The following is a 23,244-nucleotide window of genomic DNA, read 5'->3' on the forward strand; positions in this document are numbered from 1 at the left end:
ATCCAGAGGAAGAGGCTGTCTGCCATAAGGAACCTGCTGCACAGCTGGAACATCTGAGGCAACTTAAATGTCTCTAAGTTTCACCAATACAAACAACAACTGATTGGGTAAGGTAGCAAGGAGGCACCTTTCCCTTCTCCACCCAGGTTAAAGCACAGTGAAATCATTTCAGGCCTCTGGCTTTGTGACGACACCCAATGGATGGTACAGACTGACTAACACAGAAACCCAAACTGCTTCAGAGAGGAAAACGTTCTGAGTACAACTTCACTCGTCTACTCGACAAGTGCCAAGCATGGGTCTTGAAAACGGACAGTGCCCACTTTCAGAGAGCTCACAAGAAAGCAGGAAGGTCATAAAGTGACAGTACAGGGCCGTGTTCCCTTCCCTGAGCTGTACTTCTGAACTCTAACAGAGGCAAATTATATTACAGGGCATGTGATTACTGGCCTTGATCATCAAATCTATTCTCCAAGTACAAAGTAGTCTTTAGTAGGTCAGCAAACAAACATCACAGCACACTTTCAAACCTTGCAAGCCCTCCAAACATCCTGAAGGCCCCCAGTGACTCGAGGTCGATCAAGAATGGGTGCTGATATGTCATTTGCTTGCCTGCCAGATTTAGAGCTCACTCCATTGATGGAAGTATTTTAAAAATCTATGCGATAACTGAATACTATTCAATTAGACCCTCCTCTATTTCATGAAAGGAGAACAGATCCAAGATTTCAGAAAAGCATAGCCACCCCTTGGTTTATGGCATGATTTTGAATTCCAACATGGGTTAAATCCTGCTACTCATCACTTCAAATTTAGCAGAGTGTGAGAGAATGCAAGTTTGAATCAGCAATGTGTATAGGAAAAAAAGAGGAGGAGGAGGAAGAAGGAAGAAGAAAGGAAGGAAGAAAGAAGAAGAAAAAAGAAGGAAGAAGGAAGCAAGGAAGCAAGGAAGCAAGGAAGGAAGGAAGAAAAAAAGGAGGAGGAGGAAGGAAGGAAGGAAGGAAGGAAGGAAGGAAGGAAGGAAGGAAGGAAGGAAGGAAGGAAGGAAGAGAAAGAGGAGAAAGAGGAAGAAGAAGCGGCAGCAGCTTATTTACATTCTACACCACTGCTTTGCTAAGAATCCCACAGGCACTTCAGCATGCTCATCCTGCCTTGTCTCACCTGCCCACTGTCTGCAAAGAGATGCAATCCTTGGATTTGGGGAGAAATCCTAGGATTTCTGCCTTTACAAGTTAGGATGCAATCAAGGTCTCAAAATGGCACATTTTAATTATGTAGTACACACAGGTCCTATTAACCTACAAGGGGAGATTAATGGCTGTTTCTAGAAAAGGTCCTATGGCTTGAGTGTGATGCTGAACCATCACATGAAGCATCTTCATCCTGGAAGGTGTCTGAGTGCTTGTGGGAAATAAGTACATCTGTCACATTTAAACCTAACATTTCTTGGAATCATTTGACTGTGGAAGCAACCCCATTCTCTGACAATAGCATTAATCTTCAAACTGTATCTAGTGCCTAATTTCTGACTTGGTGGAAGCTACATGTGTAATACTTCGTTTCAGAGTGTCATCTGAGGCAACCCAGTACATCAGACAATGGCGCGTTATCCGAGAAGTTAGCTAGGGAGATATTCTCTATCCAGTAAATTCTCCTCAAAATCTCATGATTTTTTGACCTTTAAAGGACAAAGTTACCAGATAGCCTTTATAAAACACTTTGCCTCTAGAAAATAATAGGCCGGCACAGCCACCTTGAATCAACTGTCAATGAAAATTCCTTCCCCGGTGTCCATGGCCATGTTGTGCTAGCTGTATGTCACCGTATCTATATACCTGGCTCACTGATAGAGTTGACTATATTTGGTCAGAACAAATGTTGAATGTCAATGCTTTCTCTCTAGTCCCCAAATTCTGATTGTGAATAAATAAGGTTATAACAAGACTGTCCCGGTTTTGGTGGCCAAGTTAGATTTGGGTTCCCTTCATTGGATGCAGAATACAGTGTAAACCTACTTTATCCTTGGTTCAGATATGGACATTTCTTCTTCAGTGATGCCAAGAGCTAATATTATTTGCAAATATTTTAATGACCATATGTGTCTTTCTAACTGAAACTAATGTGCTAAAATGTAATCTCTTATAGAGGCACAGCTGGCCCATGGTCTTAACATCAAGCTGGGACTGCAGGGCGTTTTCTACCACAAGCTCTGCAATTCCTTTACAGAGTTTACTGCTCGTGTACTTTAATTCTTCAGTCAGCAAAGTGAGGAAATAAGCATTGGCTGGTCTGCTTAAATGGAGTACATTTGCAATTTACAAGGAAGATAGCAAGAAGCAAAGCAATCACTCATTTTAAACCTGGATATCTTTAAAATATTTAAAATTCAGATATTTAGCCCATTTTTCAACTTCATTTAAAGGAAACAAAATGGCTTCCTTGCTGCAATACTGACAATCACCCTCCGCTTCCTCCCCCAAATATAGTTCCAGTGAAAAGAAAGTGGTATTTTTCTCAACTACAAATGCTCGCCGAGCCTCTTTAAATTGGATAGGATCTTTAAACTGGAATTTCCCATCAAAGTTCCCAAGGCATTTTTTTTTCACCTTATCTTTACACATCCAAGTGGCATGCCATTTCTCACAACCACCATGATAAACAGAATCAAATTATTTCATTGTACAGTCTTTCAAAGGCAAAGGCAATGGAGAGGACTAAGAAAGTAGGTAGCCCATCCTGTTGGTGCCTTCATACCTATGATCGTTATAAGTGCTCACTAAGAGGCCACTGGTCTTTAAGGCTGAACTCTCCATCATCTCTTTTGCACAGCCCTGCAGCTATCACTGCAGAGCACAGTGGTCCATTCTAATCTCTGAATAGAGAAGAGGAAGAGATCATCAAATTATAATTTTTATGCCCAACTGCTACAAGTATTTCCTAGCAACAGGATTAATATGAAAGCAAGACCCAGCATAAAGCTGCTGAGCAGAGAGGAAGGCAGTTTAGTGTCTTGTAAATGTGATTTTACTGAAAGCCCTGACACATCATAATAGTGGAATCCTATTTACTGTAGCAAGCAGGATGGATAATGCTATTTAATACCTGGTGCACTGTGTGCCATCCAGCTCACAGCTTTGTACTCCATGTTCTCATCTTACCTTAAGGTTAATGCTTCCTGACAGACGACATGGTAAATAGAGCCCAAATTAAGTGCTGATCCCATGATTTGCAAATCTTTCCTCTAAAGTTAGACATAGAAGAGCTGGCTCCAGTTAAGGGGATCATTTTAACAGAATACACGTAAAAGCTCACCCTAGGGAAAAAAAAAAACCCCTAGGTCTTATATCCCTAAAGCCAGATTAAAAAAGCAATTCAAGGTTACTCAAACCACACTTCCTGTTAGAAATTTCAGAGAGGTTAACAGAAAAGCCAATGTACTTGGAGGATTTGTTGAATAATGAATTAAGGATAAGACCCCCACATCTACTAAACTGTATTGATTTTCCCCTGAGAGAATGAAATAGAAAGAAGTGGGTAGTGGTGGCATCAACTCATACTGTTTGCTACTTTTCAAAATAACCGTAATAATAAACCTCCTTTAAGAAAACAGGTCAGAGTGCGAAATGGCTCAGCATTCACATCTAAGTTATAATCACCTGTGTCCGCTGTAGTAACAAAAGACATGGTGTAACCAGGCTGTGTTAATGTCCTACCTAATAATATCTAAATGCATTTATTTGAAACTTTACTTGAAAAGAGCTTTTATTTAAGAGAGTGTAACTCTCAATGTACAAAACACATTGCAAGCGCTTTGCTGGGATCTGTCACTCGTAATGACATTGCAATCCTGATAGTGGCTTGGAGTACCTTCAGTGTGCAAACGTGTGAACCAGAGAACTTCATCTGTTTCTGCAATGTTCTGTAACTACAGAAACCATGGGAACCAGCCCTGATTCCCACAAGTATCATGAAGCCAACACAAAATTCCCAAGTGTCAAAGGGACAAAGTATCTTTGCAGGGTGTCAGGTACAAACCAGCTTCACCAGTGCAGGCCTGACTGGAGGAGAGCACTGCTTTTAACTCCTGTGCTGAGTCTGCCTTCTCACACTGCATGGCCATAGGGAGTTAGCCACTAAACGAATGCACTCACAACTGCTCTAGCAGGGAAAACAGCAAAGGTAGGGTGTCTGTCTGTTAGTTTGTTTGTTTGAAGACCAGTAAGTCAATTTATTATTTCACCCTTTCAAATAGATTTTCACATTTTTGTATCTCAGATTTTAGATTCTATCCCATGCTACCCTGGTTTCACTTAGTGAGACACTCTACAGTGGCAGACCTCATCTGTTAGTAAGAATACATAACAGTGTCTCCCCATGTGCAGTGCATCAGGTTCACCATAGCCTACTCTGTTGTCATTTCTCACCCTATCAGTTATGGTTCCCCTTCTTCTAAGGTAACATTGGTAAAAATATCAAGTGACAAAAAGTGACTAAACCCCATCACCAATCAATCATACAGATGGGCCCAACATTTTCTGATGCTGCAGAAGACATGTCACCCACTGGAAGAGAGGGACTTCAAAAGCCATTTCTCATTTGATGGAACTATGACCTCAGCAGTTAATTAGTAACTCTCCCCAGGTGGCAGGCCAGCAATATGCTTTACTTCCTTGTGGTAACTTACTTTTTCACTGTTTTCTTTCCCCTGTTCTCTCTGCCCCGTTGATACAGTTCCCTTCTGCGTTAACTCTAGGAGGCTCATTACAAAGTGTAAGCATATCACTACTGAAAGCCTGGAGTCTATAAACTACAAGTAATATGTGCCACACGACCAGGCTGATCTTTGTACTGAGCCTACACCTCATTAAGCTCTCTGATCACCCTCAGCTCCTAGGGCCACCAGGGCTTTTACACTTCCCCTGTATGCTGTGCCAAACCCCATCATCCTTGACAGAGCCAAGAACAAAGTGGTTGATTCAGCAAAAAGAACTAATTGAACTTCACTGTAAAAATTAAAAAGTTATATATGCATGACACTGGAACCCTCAAAGGAATCAAGTGTTCACGATGTCCTTGGGATACAGGGACTTTTATCCAGGAAAGACTCTAGATAGGAGAGCCTTTGTGTTCTTCAGTTGGTGACAACCTTAGAACCAGTAAACTCCTGGCCAAAAAATACATTTTCCTTAAGAACGTGTCAACAATCCACTTCAAATAAATTATCAGCCAGAACTGTTTAATAAGAAAAAATATGTTTTCTTCCCAGGAGGCACAATGACCTGACTGTCCTCCAAGAGTAAAGGTGTGCAGACACCTCGAGGGTGTCCAACTGCTCAGACGGCTACTGAGTCCTCACTGAAAGGGAAAGCACCAAATGCAGACCGGAAAGGAACTCGGGGACTGCAGTGTACTGCAGGTTCAGGTACAGAAAACATTCTTTCTTCCTTTCTGTCAAAGTTTCTTTGAAAATGCCAGGTCCTGAGGAAGAAACGACAGCTTTCGGAGTGTTTAGCTCAATACTTTCAGGTTAGGAGAAGGCAATCACCAAACGATAAGATCTGACGTCCGAGGGTTGTACTAGAAGCCAGAGGTGCTAACTCGGCACTCAAAGAACTAACACTGTCCCCAGACAGACTAAACAACTTAAGCATAAACTCATACATTTTAAAGACAGCAGTGTCCTGGCCGCCAGCACTGTTGAGGCAGCCGACTCAAAACCAGATCTACTGATAATAATCTGGCTTTGTATTCTGGGGGCAAGCTGCTCTCAGCTTCAGGATATTCACAGAGTGGGCAGCTTCATACAGTTATTGTGAGGATAAAATTAGACAAAATATAGTATGTGTCTAACAACATACATATTTAATCACAATTATACAATGTACAGTTATCATTGAGAGCTGTGAAGCAGTATAGATGTGTCAATTAATTATACACCAACAAAATTGTGAAAACAGAAAAAACTGCCCAAGGGACTTAGGCCAGTTGTGTGAGAACACTGAGCAGTCTTCTCTAGAGACTGCTCCAGGCTTCCTCTGGGCAAACTGTCAGCCAGGAGTTAATATTCTTCTGGTCTCTGAAGCAAGAGTCATATTCATCCAGCTCCTTTCGGGCCATAAACCTACACATGAGGTTTTTAACACTCTCAAGAGTTTATAGTCTCATCTATCCAAATACTAACTGGAAAGTCCGTGATCTCTGACTACTGGGAAATAAGGACCTACCTGTGAAAGTTTCAATAGCCATGATTTGGAAAACTGCTTCCAGGAATAATAAAACTGTAGTCTAGGAAAATTATGCTTACTAAGTCTCACACATTAGTGAAGCAAGAAGAGTATCTCAGGCCCTCCCTGGTGGGAAGGTCTCAGACCCTCCTCTCATCTGGGAAGAGAAGAGACTTGACTCATGGTAATCACCTAACTGACAGGGTTAACTGAAATAAAACCAAGTAGCAATTGGGCAGTGTTACAGAACAGAATGGGCTGCACACACTCAAACTGGCTAGTTCATAACTGCTGACCTTTGCATCAAAGTGGATATTAAAGGAGTAAGGAAGCAATAGTGCAAAGGTGGGACATACATGCCAACTGTGCCTAGCCTGCCATAGCAACAGCTTTGGAATGATGTCCTAAAACTTGTTTTGGTTTTAGTGGTCCACGAGAATACAAGGCCTTACACAGAACTCTGTGCTGATGCCCAGATCCTTACAGGACATGCTGAGGTCACATTCTTCACTGGTAACCGAGTATTGACTTGAAGGTATCAATTCATGTGATTAAAGGAAAGGTGTGTTCAAATCCACATTTAATCCACAGCAACCTGGACTGCACTGTAAGGACGCACACACCCTATCATGTTTTCTTACACTAAGCACTATCCAGTTCCACACTTTTACATTTTTAATGCCAAGTATGTTCAGAAGTCTATTAGAAATGCTTATACAGAGCACCTTTACAACTATTAACAATATGAAAAAACAACAAACAAGCAAACAAACAAACAAAAACAGGTTTTACAAATTGACAGACTAAATATTCTTTATGTAATCATAGATAAAATCCACCTGGTCAAAATGACACAGGTCCTCTAGAAATATTAACAAAAACCAGGCTTTACTGAGCTGGGAAAAGACATGAGGAGGTTGATTGACATAGTGATTTTACAGTTATTAGAATCATATGTACAATGAAAAAAAAGATATGCCCTATGATGAAAACACCTCAATTTGATAAATTCTTGCAAATTTTCAAAGAGCTGTCCTGTTATCTTTTATTTTGTCAGGGGCATTACTTGGGGTCGAACATGAGGTGTTATGCACGCTACCCAAGCACTATTTAGATTCTTGATTTAGGTTATTCTAACAAGCCAGTGATACAAACATTACTTCCTCCTAACAGCAGAAGAACTTGAGAGGGTAAGAGTTTCATTACAGAGCCTGTGAAGGATGAATGATGCCACAATGGGTCCAAGTGGCACTTATACAAACTGACCTTCATACGTGTTAGGCTCACCTGATGGCTGAGAAAATCCTAAGAATGGTCTTTCTATATGTAAATGCTATTTTTAAAATTTTTTATGATATGAAAATTATGTAAAATGTAACCTTCCTTCTGTATATAGTCCCCTTCGTTTCCACATTTCAGAGGGAGAGTTAGTAAGACAGAATGGGCCCATGTGAGCTAAAATACTTACTGAGGGGATATCATCACTGATTTCTCATCAAAATCATTCCGTGTCACATCTATTCAACAAATCATTCCCAACCAAACCCCTTACATACTCTACCACTCATGTCACCCTCCACTGATACCTGAAAACCCAACAAACCAATAACACGACCACACAAAATGAAGTTCTCAGAGACAAAAGACCTACCATTTTAACTAGGTCACTGTATTGCTATGACTTCACTTAACTAGGAAAAGGAACATTAGTGCAAATTTTTTGTTTTCCTTTTTTTTTTTAAACAAATATATGGGCAGCTACAGATAGAAAGAAAAGAAGCATCAACAAGAAATAGCCATACCCTCTCCTCCAGTCTGGCCAGCTGCTCTTTGTAGAATTCATCCTGCTTCCGCATCACTCGGTCTTTCTCTTCCAGCTGCCGAGCCTAAAAAAGACACAAGGAGTAGACTATATTGAGAGAAAGTGAAAGCAGCAACCAGGAAGCAAAACTCAGGCAGAAACATATACAAAGCTAACTGTCATTGTGGTCTACTAGGTCCCTGCTATAGAAAACATTAATATGATGATGATTCCTGCATTTGTGTGTAAAGAATGAAACAGTATTGTGTTTTTCTTACTGTAACAGCTGTGTCCTACTTTGTCCAAGAGTATCTGGAAATGTCAGAATACAGTGTACAGCAGACTGTCTTATTTAACTTCTCATCCAAAGAGTAATTTTAAGAATTAATAATATGCACAATGAAACTTGTCTGATTTTTATAATTAGATACATGTTTCTTAACCCTGGACAAGTAACAAAAAATGCCTATACAAAGCTTATATTCAAAACCCTTGAGTGATTAGTGCAATCTGTATGAAGTTACATATATTTATTCCATTTCCTGATACATGAAGTAGCAGCTTACTCTATTAAGCAGCCTTGTTTATTCATTATTTGAAAATTTAAAGATAATAAATATAATAAAGTATTAAGACATTTAGTCATATATTAATTTTACAGGATCATATTTTATAAAATTTTTAAAAAAGCAATAATATTCTATTCCTCATAAAACAAAAGAAGATGCCTACTTGTGAATGTCTCAAGGTTACTTAAAATGCAAACACACATTTTCAAAACTATTGTTATCCTGAATTATGCTAAACTGATCATTGTTCCTGAAACAGAAACAATTTCTCTTTATAATATTACCTCATACTAACAAAGTTATTATAGGACCATTTTCTGTTCAGTGAAGGTTAAATAGATGTTTGGCTTTTACCTAAAAAAAAAAAAAAATCAGTGTATCTTGGTATGTCCATCTTTGTACATGCACATATTCCTTTGAAAAGTGATCATATGTTGCCTGGCTCACTCTGTACCAGAGTGACTGTTCAATCAAGTTCTGTTTAGTTTGTATCAATCCATTTGCTCATGGTAGGTTTGTTGTTGTTACTTACTTTGTCTTCAATATCCTGCAGCATGTTGAAAATAAACAGATATTTAGCAATAGACAGAAATACAGATATTTAGATATGTGGGCAATTTTCCCATAAATCTGGAAGATATTTATATGCAAGTAAATAATCTATATTTTCTTGGTACAACACAGTAAAAAGTTAACTGTGTATTTTAGGATTTCAAAGGAAAAAATAAATGTAGAAAGAATTTTTGACAGATGAAGATACTACATGAGAAATAAATAAAACTTATCATTTAAAGAGACCAAACTAAATTCAATATGAATGCTCAAAATATAAATAAGTAAAAATCGAAAATGACTGAATTTATTTTAAATGGTCTATTCCAAATAGGCCAATGACAGAAAGGACAAAAATCCTAAGATATAACTGTGAAAGTTAGTTTAAGTTCGAAGACTTACCCTTCTTAACAAAAGTCAAAGTGACACAGTATAGATACTGGTGATTCACATCTATTTACAGATAATAAGCCGTTGAAAAACAACATAGCTACACAATCAAAGAACGTGGATAAAAAATTATTGTATTATCCATCTGTCAAATTGACAGAAATGAAAGATTATAATCATCAATATTGGTAAGAATACAGGAGGGTTTTCACCTATATTGCCAGAATATATAAATGGTCTAACAATTTCTAGCATTAATTTGACAACACAAAATAAGTCTTAAAATTGTGCACAGTCAGAAAAATGTAAAACTTCTGTCTTTCCAGCACTTTTTTTTCTCTTTTTTTTTTTAGCAATTCCAGCAGCATGAGAACACACTCGCCACAAGGCTGTTAAGAGGCCACGAGGAAAAAGACCTGAAAGTAATCCAATACCTAAGTAATTCATACACTAGAAAAATAGTACATACTCTAAAGAGAGAGGGGAAAAGATTATTAACAACAGGTACATTTTAACCAATTTTAAAATGGAAAGAAAAATGGATATTCTAGAAAATGTCTCGACAAATTGAAACACAGTGCTAGTTTTAGGAATGATTTGTACTTTATTTTTCATAATTGGTAATAAACATATTTTGTAGCCAAAAGCCAAAATGAAAGTTTTTGAGGTGAGATATCAATGGCTTTTATGTGTGTGGATGGTATATATTACATATGTCACCTGAGAGGCAAATCTTGATAAGAAACCACCTCATCGACTGGCCTGTGAGCATGTGCTGACTATTAGTTGATAGCAAGGGCCCGGCCTGATCTGAGCAGCACCATCTTGTAACGACCCTCTACAAGTGGTCCCTAGGCTACATCGGAAAGTTAGGTTAGCATGAGCCTGCGACTGAGCCTGCAGCAGCCTCTGTCCATGGTTTCTACTGTAACTCCTTGGCTCAGGTCAGAATGGCAAAGAGCCTGCCCTCTCTCAAAGAGGGACTGTGACCTGGAAGGGTAAGATGAAATGAACCTTTTCTCCTCTAAGTTGCTTTCATTCGGTGTTTTAATCACAGCAACAAAAGAAAACCAGAACAGATACGCTCATAAATATTGCCATTACTCTTACTGATAGACAATTTTACTTTTTTTGTTGTTTGTTTTTTTGTTTGTTTGTTTTGTTTTTTTTAAGACAGGGTTTCTCTGTATAGCCCTGGCTGTCCTGGAACTCACTTTGTAGACCAGGCTGGCCTCGAACTCAGAAATCCGCCTGCCTCTGCCTCCTGAGTGCTGGAATTAAAGGCATGCGCCACAGTATTCAACTGTAGCAGCTATTAAAATTAAAAAGTTCATTTATCTAAGATATATGATATTCATAAAAGAATTATGTAAACCAACAATAAAGGAAGAACAACTGAGTTTAAGCAAATAAGAAAAGGCCCAACAATAGAACAGTAACTACAAAGATTGTAGCAAAAAATAAAATCAGAGATTTTGACCCAGTCACATGACCAGGCATTAGGAATCATGCAAAGCTGACATTTCAGAAAATAACTTAAATAATCAAAATATCAATTGTGTGTGTAATGTCTGTGGTGGGGAATAAGTCACAATAGTAAGTAAAGATGGTTCCTTACTTTAAATAAGAAAGGACTGAGAGATCAGAGAAAGACACTAAATTGATTGATTGCATTCTATAAAGATGTACAAAGAAGTAGAAAGCATGCTGAAATGCTACCAGTAGCTACAATGTACACAATGAGGGCTACATTTCTTATCTAGGCTATTCCTTATTATACATAGTGAACAGTTCTTACTTCTGTAATCCCAGAAAACTTAAATATGAGTATTTTAAGCTATGAGAGGAAAACATTAACTGATGTAGAATTTTTTTGTTAGTTTTTTGAAACAGGGTTCCTCTCTGTTGCCCTAGCTGCCCTCAATTTGCATGTCTCTGCCTCCTGACTGCTGAGATTAAAGGTGTGTGTCACCATCACATGGTTTATATTCTTCAAAAAAAAATTTAATTAGAATATTAGCCTTAGTAGTTTTAAATTTAATTTGAAACAAAGCCAACTAACATGCCAGTCCTTTAAGGGGCAGGTGTGCTGGGATTAAAGGTATACCCCACAACATCCAGCCCGACACAGGGTTTTAAAGAGTAAAGTATTAAATAATGATAGTTTACAACTTCAAATGTTATTTTAACTTGAGTACCTATAGATAGAAAAATTACTTCCTAAACCCTCCATGTACTAATACCTGTTTTCCTTCCATTCAAAGTATATTTTCCAACATCACTATTAAAATAATAGTAAGGCAAAAAATATTTTTAGATTGTAGTATCTATCTAAAAAAATGCAATGAGTATGTACCATAAGGATATTTTAAAAACACAAAGACAATTCAATATTGCAAGTGTACTGTTGAGTCTTATTATGAACATAGGAACAAGGAACAAATTTGATGATTTTGAAGAGCTGTTCTCCACCTGAAAAAGGGATGAACAGGGGTATTAACAGCTGAAGAACTTAAAGCTACACACCAAATGCCGGAAGCATACTCTAAAGACCTAAGAGGGAGTCATCTCCAACGACCTGACAGCATCAAACTATAAGCAAGCATCACAAATCTCCCCCAACTGCACACACAATCGATATCTTGATATCCACTGGGGAGAATAACTAAGAAAGAAACATGGCCACAACACTTCAGTGGCACATTGCTTTCAAACAGTTAATGGGATGCTGGGAGGAAAAGTCACACGATATGAATCCTGAAACTTAAATAAGCTGAGAATACATGGCTAAGCTAATGGCTATTGAGAATGGACAGTCACACTTAGCTTAAGAGAAAGCAGTAAACTGACTGCAAAGAAATAAAAGTCCAGACACAGAGTCATTGTAAATGAACAAATAGAAACAAAGAGGATTACAACATTATTTGCTGTTAAGTTGGATCATTTCTTGAGGGAAAGATAAATATGAAGTCTTTCCCCATGAATGCTTGCTATTCCTATAAGAAATCTATACCATTAGCTCCCAGATTGTGCTAGGTATGGTACAACATGATTGGGTTGAAAACATGACAGAATATGCTAAAGTGGATCACTATGGAAATCTAGTCTCCCATAATCGAGAGAATCAAAGAAAATAAGGAAATCAAGTTTTATGAACCCCAAGCAAATGCTTTGATGTTTTAACTCAGTGTTGACCATTAGATTAAATATTAGCATCTCTTAATAGATTTGTCTCTTTCAGACAAAGTTTGAAGATGCTTCACAACAAAACAATACACTAAAGTAAATACAAGAGGATGCAGGGACCTGGGGAAGACACCCTGTGCTGATAGTAACTTTACCTTCCCACGAATATTCTTTGGAAAATCCTCATAGCTCAAAGTTTTTGGCATCGCTGTGCCCTCTTAGCTGTGGTATGGTTCAGGGATGGCACAGAATGATGGCACTAGGAACTTGGTGATGTCACAATGACTTAGTCACAGTATGGGCTTGTGAAAGTCTTTGAATGCCAGGGCTGGAATTGAAAACTCACGGCAGAAAGCAAAGCAGGTGCAAGCTCAGTGTTCTTAAGATGATCCCCTAAGTGCAGACATCATAGGGCTAAGAAAAGGCAGCCTTCTTAAAGAGTTCTCAACAGGTACACCTAGCACTACATTTTCTTCTATTGTTAAGTCTTTGACCCTTCTGAAATACAGACATAATGAGCTGGGAGTCACAGGGACAGGGATAATGTGTGCCAGGCAGGTCTATCTGTCCTCACAATTCATGTAAAAAGATAAGCAACTTAAGAGCAGCAATGGAGTTATTCATTGTCAAAATTATGAACAAAGCATAGTATGTATAATCTCAATAAAATTATAGGAGAAAAACACCAGAGGGTATGGCTTAGCACACACCAGAAGCTACTACAGGGGATCATCAGTGAATAACAGAAATGTGCCAGAGTAAACACTGGAATCCTGTCAAAAATGGGAAATTACCCAGCATTCGCTGGGCCTTTAGTAAGAGGATTGATGGCCAATGCCCAATGTTAACCTGACTAGAGAGAAAGGTACAAGAGACTAGCAAAGCACCCTCTCTGTTTCTCCACATTCATTTACAGAGACGATTATGTGAGGAATGACCTGGCCTGAACATTCAGGGCCTAGGTGGAATAAGAGTTGAGAAAAAAGAGACACAACAGAGGCACAACTGTGATGGATTGATGTCACTGAAGTGTGAGCCAAAATATGTCTACCCCTTTTCCGGCTGTTCAGACAGCATGTTCACTTTACACATTTCTACTTCTCTCCCAGCTCAGTTTCCAGAGCATGGTACTTAACAAAATATAAGTTATCATTTAGGGCATTTCTTTAGTGGGTTTTTTTTTGTTTTTTGTTTTTTTGTTTTGTTGAGACAGGGTTTCTCTGTGTAGCCCTGGCTGTCCTGGAACTCACTCTGTAGACCAGGCTGGCCTCAAACTCAGAAATTCACCTGCCTCTGCCTCCCAAGTGCTAGGATTAAAGGTGTGCGCCCCCATGCCCGGCATTAGTGTTTTTTTTTTTAATTGGGAGGGGGATTAACCTATTCATCTCTCTTGTTTTTGGTTTAATTTTATATTCAAAACTTATTGTTATTACCACTTGGTTAAAAACAAAAATCTCTCATAACATCTTTTACCATGGTTCTTTTAATCTTTGTCTTCGTTTGCATGCGTTTTCTCACACACCGTGCCTGTCCTTAACTCTCAACTCTCTGGGGCAAGAATGAGGCAAGACATTTCTCCTCCTCTGTCTACATCTTTGACTCAACCTAAGTCAATACTTTCCACAAAGCAGCATCCAGGATCCAGTGGCCACTACACTGAAAGGTATATATAAAGTCACAGCATATCATGTGGATCTGTTACTCAGGCTAAGGACAAAACAAGGTAGTGCCAACATCTTGCAATTAAGAATGAAAACAAATCTTCCTAATAGGAGCCCAAAGCTAACTGGACGCTTCTGCAAAGAATGTCATTCAGCCATGTCTTGATCACAATAACACTGCACAATGGCTGGTAGGAGTGGGATTTTATTAGTGAACACACCGATTAATTACATACTAAATTCCTTATTTGTAAAACTTTATTTTTAGTTTATATGTATGTATGTGCGCATGTGCACCGGTGTGCAAGTGTCAGGAGAGTGGTGCTCTGGAGCAGGAGTGATTGTTGAGTCACGTGACTTGAATGCTGGGAACCAAACTCCAGTCCTCTACAAGAGCACTAGTAACTGTTGAGCCACCTCTCCAGCCCACAGTTGGGGTTCTTAGTAAATGAAAGTTGTCAAGTATTTGAAAGTAGGCTACAATATTATATAAAGAATCTCCCTTCTGTGTTAACAGGCTATATGCCTTCAACAATGCCTACAGCTCAGGGATGGCAGCAGTGGTATATCAGAACCTGTTTAAGCCAGTCTTGTATCAAATCAGTGACTGAAGACAGAGATCCTTACTTGGGACACTTCTGACGTGTGGACCAAGTGACTCACTGCTATGGAAGCTATCCTGAGCATCACAGTATATGCAGCAGCATCTCTTGACTCTGACCTACATAGCCCAAAAGGATCATGACCACATTTCTCTCCAGCCATGGCCGAATGTCCCCTGTTGAGAACGGCTGTTCTACAGATTGGTAGTTGCTTGAGTTCAATGATCAGCAGCTCTTTCCCCCTGGGGAACCATTTCAGCAAAGAACAGCAAATCGGGACATCACTGATTTCACAAAATGGGTTCTATGAATAACACTGTTCCTGCCTGCCAGTAAGTATCCATATGTATTGGAAAATTGGACAGAGAACTAGCTGTACCATAACCTCACAGCAGGGCTGACCTGCAAAGACAGTGCACAAAATTGTTGAGAATGGCCACATATGTGGGATGGAATGAATCCTATCCCAGTCAGAGAGCAAGCTAGAAATTTTGATCCATTATGTCTAAGCTAGAAGAATTAAAGAGATACATAAGCACACTCCTGTGATTCCATGTAAAACAAGACTCCAAGCCTCCATCACATATAAAATTCTAAAGCCTGTGACCTCATGTTTAATTTGGGTAGGACTGATATTTGGCCAACATGTGTTAGAACTGGTTTAGGCTTGTTTTGTTTGGGCAGTGTTGTCTATGGCAGGCTCCCTGACAAAAGTTTTACAAGTGACACTTGAGAACGAAGCATAGTGTGCTTCCACCAAAACTTGCAAATTTCATGTCACAGAGTAGTAAGAAATCTCAACATGGAGCTCAAACACAGCCTCAAGAGTCCAGGCTGTACAGTTAGAGGTTTGTTCTCAACACCACTTAAAACAAGAAAATGACTGCAGTTCCCAGTGTCTAAGAAAGATAAATGCTGAATCAAAATGGACTCAGCTGGCTGGGCAGGGGTGGCGCACACCTTTAATCCCAGCACTTGGGAGGCAGAGGCAGGTGGATCTCTGAGCTTGAGGCCAGCCTGGTCTACAGAGTGAGTTCTGAGACAGCCAGGGCCATACAGAGAAACCCTGTCTCAAAAACCTAAACCAAACAAGAATAAACCAAAACAACAACAACACTAAAAAGAAAAAAAACAAAAACAAAAAGTTGAAATTGACTGCTAGGGCTTCAGGACTCTCGCTTTTTCTCTAGCTCTTGCTACTACATGCTTATGAAAGTCATAGGTGGAAAATGAACACATACTATATCTAAAAGACCACAGCGAACCAAATTCAGAAGCTAAAGGCAGGAACTGAGTTCTAGCTTAGTAACAACCCCCCACCCCAATCTCTTGCAGAGTAATTAATGCAACACTAAAAAACTTGAAAGATGTACATTAGCTGAAAGAGGACAGCACAGTAAAGGACACAGTAAAGAAGCTAATACATAATTGTACAGGCTTGCAGCAGCAAGGGCCACTCATTACCACATGCAGCCACAGCAGAGATCAGTGCTATCACATTAACCGTGTCCAGCACATGGAAAAGCAGGTGGTTCTTAACTAAACTAGAGCTGAGGTGGCACAGAGTGTGAAGAAGCCTCAAGCATCTGGAGCTGTGTGAATTAGGTGCAATTATACTGAAATGCATCTATTTCTTATTCCATGGTGAAGAATAAATGTCTATTTCCAGGCATTTGTTTATAATCTTGTTTTTCCACGAACATTACCAAGCTCAGATTCTCTGAAAGAGAAGAAAACTAAACTGTACTATCTGGGCCAAGGCATTCAGTGTGACTGATCTGACAAATAAATTGGGCAACAACACAGAAACGATTACTATAAGACTACTGAATTCTTTTTCTCTGGATGAACTCGCATTTGTTCCATTTAAATTTAGATTTAATGTTCACACTATGGAGAACAATTGGCTAGTCAACTGTTCTTGCAATCTGTTTTACAGATGAAGCTGGGGAGACACATGCACACACACACACACACACACACACACACACACACACACTCTCTCTCCAGGGTCATCTGGGTAATTGTATGGGCAGTGAGGCTCCTTGTTGACTAAGGGGATATTTTGGAAGGTCAGAAACTAAGCTGGTTCTGGGACTCCTACCTCTTGTCAGCAGTTTATTTTCCAACACTCTGGAGTGACTTCGTTCTGTACTGGTGTAAAGTTAAAGAAGACTATGTGAAAATGACTCGCCAAGTGCATCAGGCTATTCAGGGGCTTTGCAGCACAAACAGGGTTAGTATGATTTCTGCAGCACTTGATACCGACTATTGTAGAAGTCTTTTTTGAAACAGCACCTACTTTGTGCCAGTTCAAGTGTCGGGATACAGTTCCTGGGAGAGTTAAAGTACAGGAAATAAGTGACAGGGAAATGTCTGGAAAGAAGAATGAGCAGGCGTAGGCTGAGCACCTCAGGCCATCAGGCAGGTCTGGTGCCACAGCAGGAGAGGGAAGGAAGAAGACTGCAAAGACCGAGGAGACCCTGGTCAGGCTGCTGCCCTTCATGGCAGAGCTGAAGGGCATATGCTTATGTCTGCCACACACTCTGAACTGCTAAGTAACAAAATAAGATGTCAGGAGAGTCAACTTCTGAGCAGACAGAAGGGGTACCAGCAAACTAAGGGTGAGCATCATGTGTGGACCTAACTGGTCCTTCAGAACGGCTTTCCTTGTGTGTAGGACAGGCAGAGCAAATCCAACATGACAGACCTCAGTGGGATAATTTGAATCACAGGTTCTGTGCTGCAGAAAATAAACAAAACAGTACTCAAGAAGTTAGAGCTGCAGTTCCTTCCCAGCAGCTAACACGTCATCTTGGCGACTCACTTTGTTTTGAGTCTGTTTTCTTATTTGTGAACTTCATGGACTAAGCAAGATACATCTTAGATCTCCTTCTCTACCATTCACATCTACCAGAGCATGTCTGCTGCTGTGTATTTTGAATCTATAATATGGCTAGGCCAGAGGAAACTCAACAGATGAGCTTGTTCTGATGCCAAACTCTTAGGACTTGACAAGCACACACTGAACATTTGAAAATAGCCACATAGCTATGGCACCTGGTTGCCAGGGGCAGACATTGTGTGGATGCACGATGCTCCCACTCTGCCTGACAGTACTGGGAGTGAGTTTGTAGCTGCTGAAACAGAGACTTGGCAAAATTAACTGTGCTGTTTCTCTGGGTTGTTAAAACCTAGAAAAGTAAAATAAGTAAGGTTGGTAAGGAAGGGAGCACTCCTTTCTGCTAACCAGGTCATTCTATAGTTTTCATTATTTATATACAAAAGTAAGGCCAGAAAGTAACTAGACATCTTTTCTTCAGTTCTGGCTCTTTTTGGAGGTGGACACAAAAGAATTACATTGTAAACTCAATCACCCAGGTTGAAAGAGAAAAAGAATTGATGTCAATCTCAGGAAAGCTCCCTGAGGAAACCTGAGAGGGAGCCACCCATCAGCTCTTCCCTGGGTCTGACTCACAACATAACCTCATAGAGACAATGCCTCTTCTTAGCAAACAAAACTATAGTGGCTGAAGTTATATGGCAGCAGCATTTGCAACTAATGCCATATTTAAAAAAGAAACAAAACAAAACACCTACTGACCTAATAACACAGGAGAGTTAGCAATGAGGGACTCTGAAGAACAGTCATAAACCAAAGAAAACATTTCCCTTATATGCTGATTTTAAAACTAAGATGTAACTGTGCAACAGAATCTAGAATTGAGAAAGAGCTGGAAAGACGGCTCATTAGTTAAGAACACTTGTGCTCTTACAGTGGGTTTGGTTCCCAGCGCACAGATGATAACTCATAAGCATCTTCGATTCTGCTTCAGGGGACCTGACAAATGGAGACTCCTCTAACACACTGTATGTACTTTCAGTATACATCTGCTGCCTAGAGATTCAGGAGTGGCACCTTGGATTCTTAACAGCTTGTACTACCTGTAAAGACCCTCTGGGGCTAGAAAGATGGTTCAGTGGTTAAGAGTACATGCTGCTCTTATAGGACCCAACTTCGGTTCCCAGAACCCATGTCAGACAATTCACAACTGGCCTTTGCAAGCACCTGCATTCACATACCAGCATGTGTTCAATTAAAAATAAAATCTAAAAACAGACCTAAAGCAACATAATCATCCAAAAACCATTGAAATTGAAAGAAATAGAAAAATCTATATACATATAATGTATTTATCAACATACATTTTCAGTATCTTTAACCATTCACAAAAAGCTTTAGCAACATCCACACAAGAAAGATTGAATATGAAAGAATGTAAAGTGAACATCAAAATTTTTAATGTCCATATTTTTATTTTTGACTTATTTATTTTACATATGAATTCATTCACTCAGTTAAGGAAATAGTTGCAAACAAGAGCTCTGTAGGAAATCCACGGCTAAAGCAACCACTTGGTGAACACAGACTCTATGACTCTTCCCTCTAAAGCTCCCCAGGCAAAACCTTCTTTAGGTTTGGATCCAACAATAAGGAGCGACCTTAGGGCCTGGATTAGGTTTTGCCTGCTGGGAAGTGGGAATATTATTAACTGTCTGACAGGAGTATCCTGTCTGCTTTATGGTTCCAGCTATCATCTTAATTATAGATTGCCATTTGTGAGCGTAATTTTCATTAGCCCATCATTTGATCAGATGGATGAAAGTGCCTAACATGTGCACAGCCAGGTGCTAAGCAGTCAGACGGAAACACAGGAGAAACTGGCCCACACTCTCAAACGTCTAAAGCAAGTCTACGTAAAAATTATCTTAGCCATAGAAGGGAGGGACATGTCATGAATATTGCCCTGTTATTAAACACACTCATTAAGGGTACACACTCAGGCCTAAAGGAGCACTGGTATGGCCTGGGCAAAAATATTCATACATATAGATCAAGTATCATATATGTGTTGGGAACAAGAAATCAAGGTCCTAAGGTATGAATGAGCATGTAGCTAATGGTACCTCACATATAGGATATGCATTATATTGGCTCATGTTTTAAAGCTAAAATACTAAATACCTTCAGACATTCCTTTAAACTATCCCTGAATAAGAAAAGGACCAAATTAAAAACTCTAATACTTCAAACACATCAACCAGTCCAGGTTCCTAATGTGAACATGTATGTACACACACAGAAACACAAACACAGATATGCACAGACATACACACACACACAAATAGAGAGAGAGAGAGAGAGAGAGAGAGAGAGAGAGAGAGAGAGAGAGAGAGAGAGAGAGAGCACACTAACCACTTATTTGCAATGGATAAAATGTAAACCAATGCAGGTGCCTGAAAATAACCTCCCTGAAAGCAGCAGTCATGTATGTTCCGCATAAGGACCAGACTGTGATTCAATCAGTGGTATGATGAGATTCATATTACTAATTGCTAAAAGTTTGCTTTAGAAAATTTAGAATATTAGCCAAATACTTTTTTTTTAAGATGTTGAATGTTATGTGATCTCTGCCATTTGTTACCTTGCACGGAATATTCTAGGCCACAGTAAAGAATTGGTGCTTTTTTCCATCTGAACTAAAAAGATAGCCTGTTTGCTTTGAAAAATGGCTACTCCCTGCCATTAATCTAAAACTGAAACAAGCAGTGTAATGACGTTTACAAGCTAACACCTCCTCGGCCACTCTGAGCTAAGAAGGTCATAAATGACCTTTTATAATTTTAACAAAAAATTTTTCATAAAGCTCTTAAAAATACATTTATATTTTACTACTAATGACATGTGAAATTATTAAAACCAGACACTGTGCCCCTGCAGTGTGACAAGCCTGGTTTAGGCGTTGAGGAATTCCTTCCCAAGCCCCAGTCTCTGTTTCCTTTTTTCTTTTCCTCTGGTGTGAGATGAATCCGGCGGTAATGATGACATGATCAAGGAAGAGCTGACAACTGACTGGGAAATCTGCAAAAGACTGCCGAGCTGGTCTTAGCAACAAGCTGTCCTTTGTCCTGGTGGAGCTTGCTGTCACCTGAGATCACCCACATCTTCAAGAGATGAAATACAACATAAAACCACTCACTGATCTATTGTCAATATAATTCCTAGAATCCTTTGGATGCAGAATTTCCCCAATGTGGTTGGTAGAATGGCCTGGCTACCTCTATTCAGCTCTAAGCAAGCACACAGACACACAATAAGCAGATAACACAGAATGGGATAATCTATAAAGGACTCTAGGACATTTTGAACATGTCTTTTTTAATCACCAAAGAAATAAATTATATATTGTATACATACATGTTAAAAGGCTAAACATTAAAATAATTGACCAATCTGAGAAACAATACAAACTTAATACACCTATTCATTTATTCAACAAGTATTCAATGAAAACTTCTTTTGTGCCAGCCTCAGACACAAAGCTGGACAAGTGGATCATAATAAATAACTAACCTATCACATCTCATTCAATGACCATAAGGCACTTTGCTAAAGCTCCCACTTACACACAAAGCCATAAAACTAACAAGAATCCATTCCTGTAGATAAGTGTTATTTCTCAAGGACTTACAAAATAGTGGAAAGGAATCAGTATATAGGTTATTTACACAAAAACCATTCAGAAAAGAAACCACTACATATGTTGAGGAGAACAGATGCTGCAGGAAAACGAAGGAGCTAATCAACTGGACTGGGACGTGAAAACTGAATGAGCAGGATTTAGATGATCAGAGATGTCAGTTAAGAACGGTGACAAATAACAGGACAATGGAGGGAAGAAAGGTGGTCTCAGCAGGTATGTCAGCTGAAGGGGAATCACAGTATGAATGAGTGTGAACTGTGCTGCATAACGATTTCACCACTTGGCTAGGAGGCTCACTTATTTCTGTAGGCTGTAGGCAGCTAGGGAGTGAGGAGAGGGTAGGCTTTTAAACACATTAGCAAGATAAGAACAGTGCTTTTGGAAAGTCAATTTTCCTGTGCAAGGTGAATTAGAAAGCGAAGACAATGCAATGCCAGTAGGGAAATCATAAGGGGGGCTTTATGACCGACAGAGAGCATGCAAGTAAGAGGGGCAAGAAGAAATCAGGGAAAGATAATGAAGGACAAGAAAGAAAGAGAAAACAGTGCATGTTTTCTCTTATATGAAGAATCATTTACACACACACATAAATGTGCATGCACACGTGATTTAAAAGTACAAGAAATAATATTTGGTGAGTAGGTAGCCAGCAGATGTTGGGGCGGGGCATAAAGCATGCAAAAAAAAAAAACTGGAAGATGAAAGAGCATGTCCAATGACATACATGTATGACCATGTCAAAATGTAACCTATTATTTTATATGCTAACAAAGAACTGATTGTTTAAAAAACTAACTACGAGCTTTTCTCCACTTATGGAGATGATGTATGATTGTTGTCCTTGCTTCTAGTTATGTGCTTTATCGCATCTACAAATTTATATACATTGAACCAGCCCTGTCTCCCTACAATGGAGGAGACCGACCATGCAGCATGACTTTTGTAATGTGTTGCCTTTTTTAAAATTTCACTTTAAACTTTATTATATACGGATCTACCAAACTAACACTAACACACACACACACACACACACACCCCAAAAGTAACTATACTCAATGACTAAAGAACTCAATGAACTTCTACAGTTAGGGCAACAGTTTAAAAGCATTGGAAGAAGTGGCTCTTCAAAGGTGTGATAGTGCTCAACACTGAGTCTCTAGGGCCCTGCTGTCTTCACTGTTGGCAGATTCTTATCATTGCTTCAACCTTCTTGCTATTTCACATCTGTTAAGATGTCATTCTACTGTTTTGATTTTGATAAAAACTTGCTCCAGGTTTGAGTCAAGGACACATATGATCCTTTAGGCTCTGGAACACTTTAACAAAAATAAAAGATGGGCCTAAAAGGATATATCCTTAAATTCAGTAGTCGGAGGAAAGCTATTTCTAAAAATAAAAGCCAATAAACAAATCACAGTTGTATGGCTCTCCAAAGTTTGTAATGTCCTTTATATTCATTATGTTATTTAATGTAATTTTCAAAATAATGCATACAACAATAGCAGAGGTATAGAAATTAAAAACTAAAAAACTTGTTAATGCTACCATTACAGGCTGGAGATAGAGAGCATCTGGGATAACAGAAGTGAACTGCATTAGCCCAGTCACTCAGGAATAAGTGCTCAAGATTTCTTAAAAACTCAATTACTCTTTCATTGTGACATCCCAAAGGCAGGTTCCCTTGGCCACTTTCTTTTACATACTCTTCCTAGCA

At 39.2% G+C, this 23,244-nt stretch overlaps 1 protein-coding gene across 2 annotated transcripts in view; it reads right to left on the reverse strand.

The window, feature by feature from the left end:
- Chchd3 (coiled-coil-helix-coiled-coil-helix domain containing 3) overlaps positions 1-23,244 on the reverse strand; it is a 264,762-nt gene that overhangs the window by 95,670 nt on the left and 145,848 nt on the right. The window contains exons 5-6 of one of the 2 annotated variants that reach the window (XM_029478369.1): positions 9,127-9,141; positions 8,027-8,110 (exon numbers count right to left, since the gene is read on the reverse strand). In XM_029478369.1, the coding sequence (XP_029334229.1) occupies positions 8,027-8,110; positions 9,127-9,141 (99 nt within the window). The remainder of the gene's footprint in view (positions 1-8,026; positions 8,111-9,126; positions 9,142-23,244) is intronic. The other variant, XM_021164672.2, reaches the window with a different exon arrangement.

Source organism: Mus caroli, chromosome 6 (assembly GCF_900094665.2).
Source record: "Mus caroli chromosome 6, CAROLI_EIJ_v1.1, whole genome shotgun sequence".
Taxonomy (NCBI): Eukaryota; Metazoa; Chordata; class Mammalia; order Rodentia; family Muridae; genus Mus; species Mus caroli.